Raw genomic sequence first — 15,767 nt, forward strand, 5'->3', positions numbered from 1 at the left:
CCAATTAAGGCCTTAGTTTTATTTTGAAGAATTCAATGCCTTTTAAGACTTTTTAAGGACCCGCGGGAACCCTGTGAGTGGATCTGGGCACCTCTGGCATGTAATGCAAGCATTTATGAGCTTTTCAAGTCTTTCAAGATGTTCCTGTCTACCACCATGGACTCAATAAAACACAAAATGATTTCGCTAGCTGTAACATTTGGGACACTATTTTAAACTATTTCCTAGTTTAATACTGTACCAAGGTGAAGAATTGGTAAACCACCTTTTATGAGAGGTAAACAAATATATACCTATTTTGGAGCCATCATTATCCAAAGCATATAATTGATAGATTTTACTGAACCGGAAATTAGTAGCGGAATACGGTTGGTGGAGGAAGTAAACCGGAAATACAAGTGAAACTTGTCTATAGGGTGCAATTTGTTGATCGACCCTTAAATCTTTCAATAGCAGCATCTTCCACAGCGATTGTTTTTTTTTTGTTTTTTTTTAACACTTAGATAAATAACCAGAATTGCAGCCTCTACTGTAATTCATCCCACAATTGTTCATAAACGTTCAGGCCAGGACTAAGTTTCTCCACACCAAACTTAATATAAAGGAAAATCTGCATTGATGGATGTGGTGGTGTGACCCAATTCTTTCACCATTAAAAATGTATAAGGTTCCGTATAGAAACTGTTAAAACCTAACCTGAACTATCGCCAACATAAGCTACATGCAAGTTAACACTAACCTGTAACACTGGCCTGGTCCTGTACGTCCTGCTCTGCCAGATCGCTGGTTGGCATTTGCCTGACTGATGGGATAAACCTGGAGAGCATCCATACCAATGCGAGGATTGAAAACCTGTCAAATTAAAAAAGGATACAAGGGAGTAACTCATGCTGAATCATTGCAAACATAAGCAAAATCCTATTCAGGCTGACATTACCTTAAGTTTACAATACCCTGAATCCACAACAAACATGATCCCATCCACGGTGAGGGATGTCTCTGCGATGTTTGTGGCAACAATACATTTTCTAACACCATCTGGAGCCTTATCAAAGAACAAACAAGGTTAAGACAAGGGGAGAGGAGCAAGAAATATAAATCATCTGTTTAGTCTGACAAACCTTCTGGAAGATCTTAGCTTGGAGATCAGATGGAAGTTGTGAGTAAATGGGCAGCACAGCCAGAGGAGGAGCGTTCTCCAAGTCTTCCAAACGCTCTACAATCTGATCTGATGTTACCTGCAGAAAAAAATTAATCAATCAATCAAGGCAGTGTGAATATGACTACAAACAAATGTATGCCAGTTATTTCATCTTAAATTCTGGCTCTTTTAGGGATAAGATCATATAAAAAAAGGGCTTTGAAGAAGTAGAGTTATTTTCCCTCAAAACTGCTATTTAGTTAAAATTTTCCACTTGAAAAAACCACTCTTTTGATAATGTAGGGCTTACAAATAAAAATAAAATGTATCTGATGTATAACTGCCATGTAATTTACCTCAATATCTTCCTGTCCAGGCATAAAGATCAAAATGTCTCCCACCATCCCACTGAGGTGGATCTGGAGTGCCTGCTTCACTGCTGCCTCCACGTAATCCTCCTGTGGGGTCTACATAGCAACGCATCAGTCAAAACAAGTAAATAAAACATCAAAAATGTATAAAAAAAAAACTCAAACATTTAAACTTCTAGATCATACGCTAGAATGAACAGATGTTTGTTTTTTGTTTTTTCCCTTTTTAAGAGTTAAAATGAAGTTGAGGCATGCAGACCAAAACTAATTGCAGTACAAGTAGTTTCAACTCTTTTTCTAAAGAGAAGTACTAATGAGCAGTAACATTTGCTCCTGACCTTATTACAGAACAGTGTGAAAGCGTAGGATTTTAACAGACCTTGCTGAACAATATGTCTACTGGAAATGTCCTTCCTGGAATGTGGAAAATAGGCACATTGCCAAAAAAGGCTGCAAATTTGTCCGAGTCCATAGTGGCAGAGGTCACAATGAGCTTTAGGTCAGTCCGTCGAGCTACAACCTGATATAAAAGAGTAAACATGACTGCAGTTAGAGCTGAACATTTCAAAAGTTGGACCTTAAATTGTTTTCAGTAAGTAAGAGTAGCGGTACTGACCTCCCGTAGCAGCCCGAACAGAACATCTGTATTGAGGGAACGCTCATGAGCTTCGTCCATGATAACAGCACTGTAGTGGTCCAGGTCTGACTCCCTCAGAGACTCCCTGAGCAGAATACCATCAGTCATGTACTTTATCATGGTTTTCTCTGAAGTGCAGTCCTCAAAACGGATTGCGTATCCGACCTATAAGGAAAGAATATTCAATAAAAATTAAACAACGAATGACAATTACACAAGATGGCAGCACAATTATAAAAAAAAAAAAAAAAAACATCCTATTTTCACCTTATTAAAAATAAAATGAAAATAATGACATTTCCATATAATCCTATTATATTTCTTTATAATTATATAATAATGGGGCAGTGGCGGCCTAGAGGTTAGGGCATTATGCTTGGAATCCAAAGGTTCTTAATTCGAGCCCCACTGCCACAGACTGCCACTCGCCACTCTGGGTCCTTGGGCAAAGAACCTTAACCCCATTACTGCCCGGGCACCCCACAATGGCTTTTGGATTTACTGACAAACTGTGAAAAGTAGGGAGGTACGATACTGGAAATTCGTCCAATATTTAGCTTTAAAGCTATATCGGCTGATATCAGTAACATGCCCATAAAACCGTGCATCCATAGAGAATGGCAAAATACCATTTACATAAATGATTCAAGCTATTAAGAAATTGTTAACTTAAGATTTTTTAGCAACCATCTAAAGAAGATATGGAACAAGTTATTTTTATTGCAGCTCCTCAATAATTATAAACGCTGAAAACTTTGATATCCAGAACCCCTTAGCTCCTCTTTTTTCTTCTTTGTCAGTAAAAGAATTACAAGAACTTTATCTGACAGCCTGATAGACGTCCTACATTCAAGTCTGTCGATGTAAAAATTGGTTCCTGGATGTGTTTTTAGTTTCCCAGAAGCCAGCCTCCTGTTCCCACTACAAACCAAACCCACTGTGCATCCTGTGAGAAAGCAGCGTGAGAGAAAGATCAGGGTGATAATATAGTCCCAGTTTGTCTCACCTCCTCTCCGAGGTTGGTGCCAATCTCCTCGCTGACTCTTTTGGCCACACTCATGGCTGCCACTCTTCGGGGCTGAGTACAACCCACCATCCCGTAGCGAGTGTAACCATCCTCATGGAGGTACTGGGTCAGCTGGGTGGTCTTACCGCTCCCGGTTTCTCCTACAACAATGACTATGCTGTTGTCCCTGTAGGTTGTAATTCACATAATGAAAACGGGGACATCATGATCAAATAGTAAGAGTACGGCTCTGAATTAATTTTAAATCAAGTTTTTGAAATAATTAAAGGTGTAGTGGAGGATGGTCTTTTTCCGATTGGATCATCTAAATAAGTGGTCCGCCTAATTGTCAATCATTCTGGTGATATGTTTACGTAAGGCCGTCCTACATGCTCATCCCCATTTTCACTTTACAATGGTGAGTCTGACAAAGTGGAAAAATGCAAATCTTCTTTTGGAAAGTAATGTATGAACGATGCAAACAGCAAATTTAAACAGAGCGTGTACGAGGAGAAATGGGCTTGTATATAACTCACACACGTTTAATAGGCGTTCCCTATCGGGAGCGGTACAGGGTTGTGCATATGCATTTTTTATTTTAAGTGGAGAGGGCGGGTCTTTTCAAAAATTTGCAAAAATCCTCCACTATACCTTTAAGATTTAACATGGTTCAAGGAGGGAGATGAATATCTCTGCATCAATACCTTATGATGTTTAGAAGTTGCTGCCTAACAGCAAAGATGGGCAAGTACTGTCTCTGCTCCAGGATACTCTTCTTCTTAGCAAAGTCACTGCTGGCTTCACTCTTCTCCTTCATGTGCTCAGCAAATTTCTGATCAGCCCTACATGACGTGCAAATACAGTTTGAGAAAAAATGTAAACAAATTCACACAATTTTAAAATTGTGTATTTCCTAGAGTGTTAACCTGTAGTCCACTTTGCCATCTTCTCCCACCACTTTGCCGCCAGGTTCTTCCTCCTCTTTCTTCTTGATGCCCATTATGTCACCTAACTTGGTGCCTGCCAATTCCCAGTGTTTGTGCTGTGCCTACAAAAAAAATATAAAAATTTTATTTATTTTATATTAAATACAATGAAACAAATTATCTATTTTTCCTGACTACTTACTTATGTCTGAATAATCCCTGATGGGAGTTGACCTAAATTCAAATTGCAGCTCAATCAAAGTTTCAATTTAGTTATAAATCCAAATTAATAAAAAATAAAAATAAAAAATTACCATGTTTTTGTTTGTTTTTTCAAAAAATAGGATACATTTTGGAATTTATTCACAAATTAGTATAAATTCACAGTTAAAATTTTCCAGAGAGTAAATCTAAATAAAGAGCAATATTGATTATTTAATAACATTAATGTAGTATTCAGCCATAGAAAAAAGGCTTTCATTTTCACAAAAATTGTGATGGTACGCAGAACACGGAGCAAAAAATGTTAAGTAAAAACGATAAACTAACAAGCGAAGGGCCTCTGCAAATATTATCCCGTATTAGGGCTAAATATTAACAGGTAAATAAAGAAATCAATTAAGGGACAAAGATAAACTTCTTGCTGTTGCGTCTTTTAAGCTTGAAATTCACTTTGCAAGAATGACCCAATTTATCAACATAATAAAAAAAACTTTCTTTGTTAAAAAATAAAGATCCAGACAGAGTTCTAGTGATGAAATAAAACCTGTTTATGTACCAAGATAAATAGAACGATTTATTTTCTGTTTCCCTGAAAATAGCACTACTAACTGCATACTTCAAAACGGAGAGAAAGAAAAATATTACATTTCTACAGAATTTTCATGGTGCATGTGAACAGTGAAGTTATCTAATATTAAGATTTTTACATAATCCAGAAGAAGCCAAATGTTTTCTCTTGACATATCTAATAAAAAAAAAAAAATGTTTCCCCCCTCTGCTCTCTTCTTCATACTTCATGAGAAACTGACCTGCTGAACTTATACAAAGTCCAACACACTCTAGCTATCAGCAGAACAGCAAGAAACAACACAACAGCACAGCGGCAGAGAGGACCATGGAGGAGATCAAAATCTTTTATCACATTTGTTTTTTTATATGGTGAATGTATGAAAGTCCAGTTCATTAGGGCTGTCCTGATCAACTTTTTTATTTTTTTTCACTGATATCAATCTATTATCTGTATTAGTATGGATTATACCAGCCTCTATTACTTATTCTATACTGTAGAATATTAAAAAACTTTGCTCATGCAATATAACTAAAATAGGGAACAAAAAGTCAGCAACAAAATGTATGAAAATAATGGACTATGTAAAACTAAACAATGCCTTACAGAAACCTTTAAGAGAAGCAGAGTATCACACCTCTAGAGTCTTATCCTACCAGTAGACCCAGATTACCTTCTTGCGTTCCTTTTGCTCACGATGTTTGCGAACAAGTTGGCTTCCCTTTCGAGAGATAATGGCCATGTCAGAGGTGGGGTCCTTCACAGGAACAATGGGTTCTGGCTGCAAACATAGTTACATAAAGTGATAAGCATTACTGCACTGTAAATGTGAAAAACTGTTTTAAACTGGTCCACAAATGCAGTTTTTCTAAAAAAAATAAAAAATAAAAAAACAAGCATGAGAAAGATATAAAAAAATAAAAAATAACAGGGAAACAGAAAATCCTAAGAAATTAACTGAGGCATTCGCTACCTGCTTAGTGAAGACGATCCTTCCATCCAGGAAAGGAGGAACCAGATTGTGAACCAGCAGATGGACTTTAGCTGCATTGTCTTCCTCAAAGTCTTCATCCACCTCAAGCCTTTGCACCACACCACTGGTCAACATACGGTTGGTCTCCCAACGCTCATTATCCTAAAGAGGAATGCAAGGAAACGCAATTTAATAAAATAACTCGACACAAATTAGACAAATACACAAATCAAACCCTGCAAATTGTCCATGGCAAAACACAATCCCTTTCATGGACTCGCATTTTTTAGGATTATTCAAGATGTTTTTAAAACATTCTGAACAAATTAGCAAAAGCAAAAATCTTTGTTGATGTTTAATATCTCTAACACTCATTAAAAAAATTAAAACTTCGGCTGGTTTCATATAAGGCAAGACACCAATATATTGGCTGTGATTTGAAACAGTACAGATGTAGTCTGTTATTAGATGCTAAATCTGTTCTGGGTTTCTTTTTTGCAACGATTCCTTAACTCAAAGCTTGTGTTCATTTATTCTTTTAATCTGATTATGGAAAATCTAAATTTTGCTTGTCTTAAAAAGACCAAGTAAACAAGGACTTTCCTAAAATTCAACAGAAATAGACTCAAATGTCTGGGAAAGCAATCTTTGTAAGTTATTTTTTTTCTTTGTACTTAGAAAACGGTCATATTCATTTCTCTACTGTACTGTTCTCCACATCGGAGCCCTGTTAATTACACCAAGACATTAAACGTTGGCAAAGTTCCTGTAAAAAACATGGTTGTACCTCGTTGATTTGCCGCTTCTGTGCAGATATTCTTTTCTGAGTCTGCTTCTGAAGGATCTGCTCTCTCTTCTTCACATATTCGTCAGAGGTCGAGGTGAAAGGGTTGTGGAACTCATCGTAGCCTTCGTCCATCATGTACCAGTCTCTGTCGGCTTGCTTTAATTTGAAGACACAGTGAGGGATTCAACTCCAACATTAACAAACATGAACATGTTGTGTGACATAGAATGGAGTTAACTTTATTACTCTCACCTTTTGGTCCTCCTCCCACTGTTCTTTCTCTTCTTGATCATCAAACATCATTCCTCCCTCTTCTTTTTTGCCTGAGAGAAACAAAAAAAGCAAACATTTTTTAACAAACTGTATTTAAAAGTGAAAATACAAAACATTTTGAATTTTTTGAATGATACCTTTTCCTTGTGACAAACGTGGAGTGGAGCCTAAATGCTTTCTATCATTGGCCCACTCATTGTATTTGTAGGAGGGGGTGGGCAGGGGTGTGTTGTCAGTGTAACGCCCTCTGACAGATCTAAAAGTGAAGACACATAACATCATATCCCCACACATCAATTCTATATTAACGGGCAGAAAATGTTCAATCTAGAACTACTAGTAAATTAAGAGAAGATTAAAAATGAGGTAAAATAACAGCAGAACCTTAGAGTCATAATCTATAGAAACTCAAATGACAGCCATGGAAATAGGAGTAGAAAAATAGTAAATGCTTAGAGTTGGGTGGTTAGAAATGCCCAATTAAATGATTGCCAGTTACCTATCCCTCCTCTCACTCTCTCTCCCTGTCCGATAGCTTCTTTCAGACCGATCTGAATCTCTTTGAGACGGGGCAGGGGATGGAGACTCCCACTGGGAGTGCCTTGAACTCCCATAGCCGCTGTCGTCTTCATCCCAGTTTGATCGGGAAGGTGTAAAGGCGTCTATTAAAAGACAGAGTAAAACATGTGAACAGGGACATCTACAATGACACTTCGACATGGAAAGGAAAAAGGAGAACCAACCAACCTCGGGGACGTTGCTGGGGTGTTGCAGGTTCATCTCTCTTAGTCCCTCTGCTGATGCGTTCAGACCAGCCATCTCGCTGGGAGCGCTCGCTCCTCTCACTGCGTTCCCCGCGCTCCGACCGGCTGCTGCTGTTGCCCCGACTGTGTCTGCTGTCTCGATCATCTGACAAAGAAAAATCATCCAAATAAATTAAACTTTTGGGATAAGTTGATCCAAATATACAACCAACAAGTCAACAGTACACAAATGTTTTGTATCTGTGCTATAAATATCTGAGACTTACCTGGTCATTATAATAAAAGAAAATAACTGTGTACATTTGTTTTAGTGGTTATCTTAAATAAATCACACAATTAAATGTATAGAGGACAGTCTTTAATTTCCAGGTGATCTAAATAAGTGGTCCTCCTAATTGTCAATCATTCTGGTGATACGTTCACGTAAGGCTGTCCTATGTGCTCGCCTCGTTAGATATCTTTTTCTAAGCATGCGCACTTTATCACACATTTATCTCTGGTGAGCTTCAGTCATTGAAGCTCATCTTTCTCACCCGGGTTTGTTGAAAATGGCCGAGTTTCATAAAAGAAAAAGTCTCTACGAATGTATGATAAGAAAAGAAAGGCCTCAGAAGAGACAGATATATCCCAGAATGCTTTTTGTGGAGAGCTCTGAATTTAAATTGTAAGCATTGTGGCATTTTCTTTAAAACAGAGAGTGCACCAGGTGAAATGGTGTCGTGCAAGCTCTTGCATGCGTTTAATAGGCATTCCCTATCTGGTACAGGGTTCTGCACGTGCTTCCCCCCCCCCTAGCCAAGCCAGACTCCACACTTTAATTTAATTAAAAATCTATGGATAGACTGATTTGTATTACTGAGATGTATTGCGAAGACCAATGGCCTAAACAGTTAAAAAGTTCTAGATTCCAGATATCTCCATGTTTCTCTGGTATTCCCGTGAACTTTTGTCCTTGCAATGATTTTTTTCCTCTAGGTCATTTGGTTCATAAATTTGGCATTAATTTCCACTACATGCTCACAATACCAAGTTCTACTTAACCCCAACCCACCTCTTTCTCACCCCTCAATTGCCCTTTTGACAGTGATATCTTCCTGCTTACCCTCAGGTTAAGAATCTGAGTGTCATCTTTGATGCCCGTCTATATTTTAAAACCACATTAACAACATAACTTGGTACAACCGCATCCCTTTAAAATAAAAATTATTATAAGATAAGTGTTTTTATCTTGTAGTATCATATTCAAAAGGACTTTAGGCTGTAATCGCTACCAAAGATTGATCAGGAAAGTATTAACAAAGGCTATAAAGAATTTAACGAATGTAATTTCTTGCAACAACCACAAAAATGTTTTTTTTGGACATCCACATAATGGATATGATTTTTATAAGCATATAATAAAACCAAATAGGAAAAATTTATCAGGTTTTTACCAAAAAATGTTTGAATTGTTTACTGATGTTCCAAACTGGACTATAATGAAATGGCTGTAGCCTTCAAGGGGATCATTAGAATCACCTCTCTCACTCCGTTGCTCCCTTCCTTTATCTCTGCTCCTTTCTCTCTCTTTGTTCTTGTCCTCCTTAGAGGAGGCGTAAACTCCATGTTCACGCCGGTCTTTCTCTCGCTGCTCATGTCGGCGTTTGAACTCTTCGCTGACACCTCCTGGGTTGGAGGGAGTCTCAGAGCCTGTGACGCGGTACTTCCTACTGGCAAGAAACAAACAATCGTGAAAGGTTTATTTGGATGATTTTGGTTGTATGTGTGTCTATTATATTTATATATATATATATATATATATATATATATATATATATCTATATATATGTTTCCACTAGCAGCTTTTTGCTAAAATAGAACTAGTAAATTCTCAAAAAAGGCCATTTTATTCTTAGTTGCATGCAGGTTCAGTGATACTGCATATTTGCAAGTTTAAAAAATTTAACTCAAATATATTCTGCTATGACCTACCTCTCCTTTTTAGTGGCTGTACTTGTATCATCGTCCTCCTCATCAGATCCAGAGTCACTTTTATTTTCTTCCCAGTCTTTGTAGGAGGAAACTTTTGACCTCTTTCTATTTTTTTCATCCCCATTAGACTCTTCTTGTTCTCTAATCTCACGCTCCTTTCTTTTCTGAGCAGCCAGCAGGTCCAAGCCCAGCAGAGAGGTGCGTGGTGTAGGTGCCCGGAAAACATGAGGCTCTGAAGCAGCACTCTTTTTCTTTACTATCAGACCTCCAACTTGAGCCTGAGGTTCTGTCCCTTCAAGCCTATGCATGGATACGTCATCGTCATCCATGATCTATGGAAGAAAACATTAAAAGACAGATCAGGTAAAAATCTGGATCTCTATCGAAATTCTACTCATAAAAACAAAAGAACACATAGTTAATTGCCTCAAATGTATCTTGTAAAATATGTTGGTAATACATCGATATCTGGCATCCATCCAGATGAAAATTTCTTGTTACACTGAACTCAAGTAATGATAGAATTATTTTTATGAAGTCACATGTAAAAACAAAATAGATATAACATGATCTTACTGACAGACAGACATTTCAAATTATGGTTCTTATTATTTTCACAGAAAGGGAGCTGGCAGTGATGGCTGTGCTTCTGTAAGAAGTTTAAAGGTCACACCTACACTTTGAAATTGACACCTGAAACTAAAAAACTGAAATAAAGATACTAAGAAATGCACAAACACACACAAAAATACAAAAGCCCAACGACATGCATAACTATTCACATGTGTTGTTTACATGATTAGTGTTTTAATGGATCAGGAAAAAAAAGAAGAAGAAAAAAAGAGAGAGGCTTAATCAGTTTATTTCAGCAATATCCAGCCTGTGTTGGGGTGGACTGAAGTAGTTTTCTACAACTGTGGTAATCTTTTGGCAGCGCCATTAATATAAAATATATCAGCCTTTGAAATCAGGTCTGTCAAATTCTATTTTTTATTTATTTAAACTTTATCATCACCGTTAACCTGTCAAACTTTTCCAATGCATGAGATTTAAGAGGTTATCTGGTTTTCAATTGTTAACTGAATAATAACTCCTGTAAATTAATTGATTTCTAATCATTGAAATTCATTTTCTTCCTAAATCACACATTTAATTAAGCTTAATTGGCCATCTTACTATAATATCTCTTTTCCTGCTGCATATTAGGTGACTTTTGACAATTGCCTAATTCACAGTTTAGATTAATTGTTTGGGTATAACAACGAATAAAAATGTAAAATTTGTGATGGAAATTCTCGGTGTCATATCAAACATGTAAATGCAGACCAAAAAATTGTAATCAAATCGAAATATTATCAATAAACTGAGTTAAATAACCGATTAGATTGAACTTACCTCAGTCAAAGCAGCTAACGTTAGCTTGTCGCACTAAAAGCGGCAAAACGCTAAAATCGCGTCGTGTTTTTCCTTGAGAGAGAAAAAACCTAAAAACATTTACACAAAGGTCATTGTTTCATATTACTTTGACAAACAGAGCTGAATGTAAAAATATAGAACCGATTTAGACCTGGAAAATACTAAACAGCTTTCGTAAATCAAACGCGTATGTTTACAGACAGGGAAGCAGCCATATTTTCGCTTTTCTTCTGCCTCTGCAGGATGCACAAAATATGCGCTACCTCCCCCCAGAGGACAAAAGAAGAATTACTGAAAAATATATTTAAAAAAAAAAAAATCATATTTCAAATGAATTTAAGTGCTGAAACTCTCTTAGGGCGGATGTGTCTGGCATTTCTAATGAACATTAATTAGTTAGTTGATGTATATGCCACATCCTTGGTGAAATGGAGAACTGTAACTGTGTATCCCTCGACTTTGTCCAGGCTAGATTACAGTCAGTCTAGATTTTTTTTTCTCTCTCTCTCTCTCTCTGTTTGAGGATTTGCACTTGACTTATATTACTTAGGAAACCATTTTATTTGTTTAACACCCCCTTCAACCCTAATCTTAAACAGCTTTTCATCAACAATAATACTCAATAAAACATTCTTCCCCCCTTCCCCTGAACTGCATTTAAATGCATTGAAAGACAAAAAGGGAGATTAACATTTTTATATTGTGGTTGCTTATCTGGCCTAAAACACCAGAACCTATTTGCCTCTATCTTTACCTTCTAGTAATAATCAAAATAGTAATTTGGTCCCATAATGTAATGTTGCATAAGTGAAATTCAGAAGCAGTTTTGCACATTTGCGTCATTCCAATGTAAAGAAAAGAGACGTCTCAGTGGATACACTCCTCATCAGTCAGCCGGTGGTAGATCAGGCGCTGATGAAATTGACGGTGTTTTTTTTTTTCGATTAGATAACGCAGCGTTTTTCCCGGTTCCATAAAATTTCCCGCATATTGTCTCGTTGTTAATGTACTAGGTTAATGCTTTTGATACTTTTTTTCATACAGCCCTCCTCCATTTTGCCCCAAAACATCTAGAAAATATTTTGTGTAAAGTCTGATGCCCGTTTAAAACACATAAACGCCGGCGGACCAATTACCTGGCCGGGTGACAAATGAGGCGAACTCATAAAAAAAGATCAGACGTCGTGATCTGAGAGGGCCGAATCCGATTGGCTACGACACAGGAAGTTAGTTTGCTATTGGCCAGTGGTGATGTCTCAGCCTCTACGCTGAAATAGCAGGAACGTCATTGGTCCATTTCACATGTCTGCTGATCTACTAAGGTGAAGTTGTTTGATAATCTCCTGACTAAAAGACCACGTACTCGTTCCGATTTCCAGACTCGCATCTTATTTTATATTTTTGAGGGTTCTTTCTCTTCCGTCCATCAGCCAGGGCTCTTTTTAGAACTCTACTGCAAAGGAAGAAAGGCTCATCTAGTTGACTAGCCTATTTACGTGCAAACAGAAGCTAACAAGGGCTAACTCTTAGCTTTTACTCTACTCAAACGTTATAATGGGAGAGGAAATAAACGACAATACAGGCACCGGATCTACAAACACCAACAGTAACGAGACAAACGGAGAAGCTGCTGATGGGGGGGTGAAGTATTATACGTTAGAGGACATCCGACTCCATAATATGAGCAACGATTCTTGGCTAATCATCCATAACAAGATATACGACATCACAAGTTTTCTAGAGGAGGTAAGAAGCATTATTTTTTTTATAAACTTAGCCTTTATATGTAGCCTTTATTTGGCGTTTACGTTTCTTTAAAACTTTTTGTTTTTGTATCATATTGCATGAAGGGTCATGCTGTTGTGTAATACTACTTCCTGGAACTCCAAACAGTTTGTATAGATGTTTAAAGTTCGTTAGCCTTTCAGACTCTTTACATATATAATGCAAATTACAATACATGTTTTGTCCATGCCTTACATCATTCTATGGAGGTAAAACTAACGAGTATTTGTAGATTTTCACCACTAGTTTGAAAGACACAGCAACATGGCTAAATGTTCATCTACCCTGGTCACAGAAAACTGCCCCTAACATTTAATGGCTCCTGTAGAAAATAAGCTGATTTGTTAAAGTATTAAAAAGGTCTGATAGTGTGTTATTAAGGATTTAGAAGCCATACATTCCTATATTTTGAGTTTCTCCTTCAAAACTTCTGCCTGGCTGTGTGTTTCCTGGACGGGGCCGCCTTTTACAGCTGCTTTTTGTATCTCTGCTTCTGTCTCCTTGAACTCCAGTCGGCCTCAGCAGATGGCCGGTCTCACTGAGCCTGGTTCTGCTGAAGGTTTCTTCCTGTTAAAAGGGAGTTTTTCCTCTCCACTGTCACTACAAGCATGCTTAGTGTGAGGGATTGCATTCGAGTCAATGATTCAATGCAATCAACTGGTTTTCCTTAGATAGAAAACTTTGATTTAATTTGACTGTATGATCTGGTGAACTGTAAAGTACCTTGAGATGACATGTGTTGTGAATTGGCACTATAGAAATAAACTGAATTGAATTGAATTCAAAACTTGTTTACCCAAAATGTTTTAAGTTTAATCACTTAGGATTTGTAATCTTATACATAAAGTTTATTTTTTAGTTGCTGTGGCTTTTTAACCAACAGTGCTCTTACAGGTTGTTTTACTTTAAGGTGGAGTTTTAGCAGAGCTGGTCTCTGAACTTACCTTCACAACCAGTGGTCCTCTATCCTGGTTCTCAGGGCCCTCAGTCCCCTTCTTTAAGTGCATCACATTTTTACAAAGTAATGTCAGTGTTACTTAAGATTCAATAATAAAAAAAAAACTTTAGTAATTGAGTTTTGTGTTTGACCAGGTATGTATTTGTTTTTAAAAATACATCCAAAAGATCTTTGTGGCATTGACAGAAAGGATTACGTTTTTCATTAACACAACTCATATACTCAGCTGCATTTTTTTTAAATAAATGTGCTACAATTTAATGGGAAATAGAAAGGCTTTCTAATGGTTTATGCGTATTTGCAAACAAGCATTGTTACTACAAATTTATAATCTGCCCTTACCTTTTGTGCTCGGTTTTGCATAGAAACACATTTTTCCCATCGCTTCATGGAGTCCTATATGAAGCATATGTGACACATCTCTCGCTTGGTTCTGTTTTATTTTATTTTTTTGTATGTTTTTCAATCAGCATCCAGGAGGCGAGGAGGTTTTGCTGGAGCAGGCAGGAGCAGATGCCACAGAGAGCTTTGAAGATGTAGGTCATTCCACAGATGCCAGGGAGATGCTTGAGCAATACTATATTGGAGAGCTTCACATGGTAAGAAGACACTCGATATATTTACTAATCTAACTTTGATTTAAAAAAAATAATAATAATAATAATACAACTACATTTAATCTATGACGACCCAATTCATATGTTTGTGGTTATTGTAGATTTGAACTGATCAAAGTTTGCCGATGATTCAAAATAAGGAGCCATCAACAAAGTGTTGTTACACTATTTGTGGAATAAAACTGGTATTAAATCACAATCAGGTGAATGCCATTAGAAACAGTTAGCACTGCTCTTGCCCCTCCAGCTGTCATGGTTTAAAATGGCTTTTGCAACTTCAGCATCACTAATCTTGTCAAGTGATGAGGAGGCTTGTTTATATTAGTGATGCCACTACCAGGATTGTTTGAGTCTATCACTAATTACCCATCACCAAAATTAGTATCTGTTGATCACTGCATCAAATCCCTAAATACTTCAATACTGTTTTCTCATGTACATTGACATTGTATTATTAAGTTTAAAAATCAGGCGTAAGAAAGTATCATGATTTGACCACTGTTTTAGTGAAGCCACTTTAATGAAAGTGGAAGCTAGAGATAATAATGTAGAGAGGATAAAACCTGGAATGCTCTTAAGGGGTTTATACGTTGCTTTTTTGTTTTGCCCTAGAAGGACTGTTTCTTCTTCCTACCTCCAGAACAGATACCGACCAGCTATCGCCTATTCTCCTCCTCCTCGACCCTGCTCTGTCTGTCCTGCAGGCTTCACAGATCCTACCCTATTCTCCTTTCATCTCCAGCAGTTAGCCTCTAGAGGCTAGCCTCGTCCTGCTGCATTCTCTTCCTTCTCTGTCTCTCAGACGTACAACCTCCCGACCCCTCTGTAGCCCAGAAGAATTATTAGTTCTTCCGACATTCTGCATCAATCCTTGATAATTTTATAAAGAATATTTCCTTAGTCTGTGTAGGCTATAGATTTTATGTAGGCCTAACTTGCCGCAGTTGCATTATAGTGTAATGGCGATCTCTACAGTCACTAGTTTTTCAGCTCCGTGCTGCCATAGAAGAAAGCTGTCTGTATCCATACAAACACAACCTGCTCCTATGTAATTTTAAATAGAAATTTCCATGGAAACATAAACATAAAGCTTGAGACTTGCAGATCATAGATGATAATAAATAACATAGTTATGTACTTTATAGTACACTGTTAAAAAATTAAAGGGCACAGGTGAACGCCACAATATAACTTTAATCAAATCAAAGTTCTGTGAAAGGTGAGAAGCTCGGTCATCCGGGAGGGACTCGGAGTAGAGCCGCTGCTCCTCCACGTCGAGAGGAGCCAGTTGAGGTGGCTCGGGCATCCGGTTAGGATGCCTCCTGGACGCCTCCCTGGTGAGGTGTTCCGGG

General features: G+C 37.5%; 2 protein-coding genes across 4 annotated transcripts in view; one reads left to right on the forward strand and one right to left on the reverse strand.

Moving 5' to 3' along the window:
* Window positions 1–11,274, reverse strand: part of dhx38 (DEAH-box helicase 38) — a 26,192-nt gene extending 14,918 nt beyond the window's left edge. The window contains exons 1-20 of one of the 3 annotated variants that reach the window (XM_015384213.1): window positions 11,207–11,274; window positions 11,035–11,123; window positions 9,640–9,971; window positions 9,187–9,377; window positions 7,652–7,813; window positions 7,404–7,566; window positions 7,042–7,160; window positions 6,884–6,954; window positions 6,632–6,787; window positions 5,845–6,006; window positions 5,545–5,652; window positions 4,082–4,203; window positions 3,860–3,997; window positions 3,156–3,342; window positions 2,129–2,314; window positions 1,892–2,032; window positions 1,498–1,608; window positions 1,122–1,238; window positions 938–1,045; window positions 740–852 (exon numbers count right to left, since the gene is read on the reverse strand). In XM_015384213.1, coding sequence (XP_015239699.1) covers window positions 740–852; window positions 938–1,045; window positions 1,122–1,238; window positions 1,498–1,608; window positions 1,892–2,032; window positions 2,129–2,314; window positions 3,156–3,342; window positions 3,860–3,997; window positions 4,082–4,203; window positions 5,545–5,652; window positions 5,845–6,006; window positions 6,632–6,787; window positions 6,884–6,954; window positions 7,042–7,160; window positions 7,404–7,566; window positions 7,652–7,813; window positions 9,187–9,377; window positions 9,640–9,968 — 2,684 coding nt within the window. In that variant the 5' untranslated portion in view covers window positions 9,969–9,971; window positions 11,035–11,123; window positions 11,207–11,274. Of the gene's footprint in view, window positions 1–739; window positions 853–937; window positions 1,046–1,121; window positions 1,239–1,497; window positions 1,609–1,891; window positions 2,033–2,128; window positions 2,315–3,155; window positions 3,343–3,859; window positions 3,998–4,081; window positions 4,204–5,544; window positions 5,653–5,844; window positions 6,007–6,631; window positions 6,788–6,883; window positions 6,955–7,041; window positions 7,161–7,403; window positions 7,567–7,651; window positions 7,814–9,186; window positions 9,378–9,639; window positions 9,972–11,034 lie in introns of all 3 variants that reach the window. The other 2 variants (XM_015384214.1, XM_015384212.1) reach the window with 2 other exon arrangements.
* Window positions 11,275–12,353: 1,079 nt separating this feature from the next.
* Window positions 12,354–15,767, forward strand: part of LOC107090674 (cytochrome b5-like) — an 8,619-nt gene continuing 5,205 nt past the window's right edge. The window contains exons 1-2 of the mRNA XM_015384215.1: window positions 12,354–12,801; window positions 14,269–14,397. Of these exons, the coding sequence (XP_015239701.1) occupies window positions 12,610–12,801; window positions 14,269–14,397 (321 nt within the window). The 5' untranslated portion in view covers window positions 12,354–12,609. The remainder of the gene's footprint in view (window positions 12,802–14,268; window positions 14,398–15,767) is intronic.

The sequence above is a fragment of the Cyprinodon variegatus genome, unplaced genomic scaffold (assembly GCF_000732505.1).
Source record: "Cyprinodon variegatus isolate N-32 unplaced genomic scaffold, C_variegatus-1.0 Scaffold307, whole genome shotgun sequence".
NCBI classification, from domain to species: domain Eukaryota; kingdom Metazoa; phylum Chordata; class Actinopteri; order Cyprinodontiformes; family Cyprinodontidae; genus Cyprinodon; species Cyprinodon variegatus.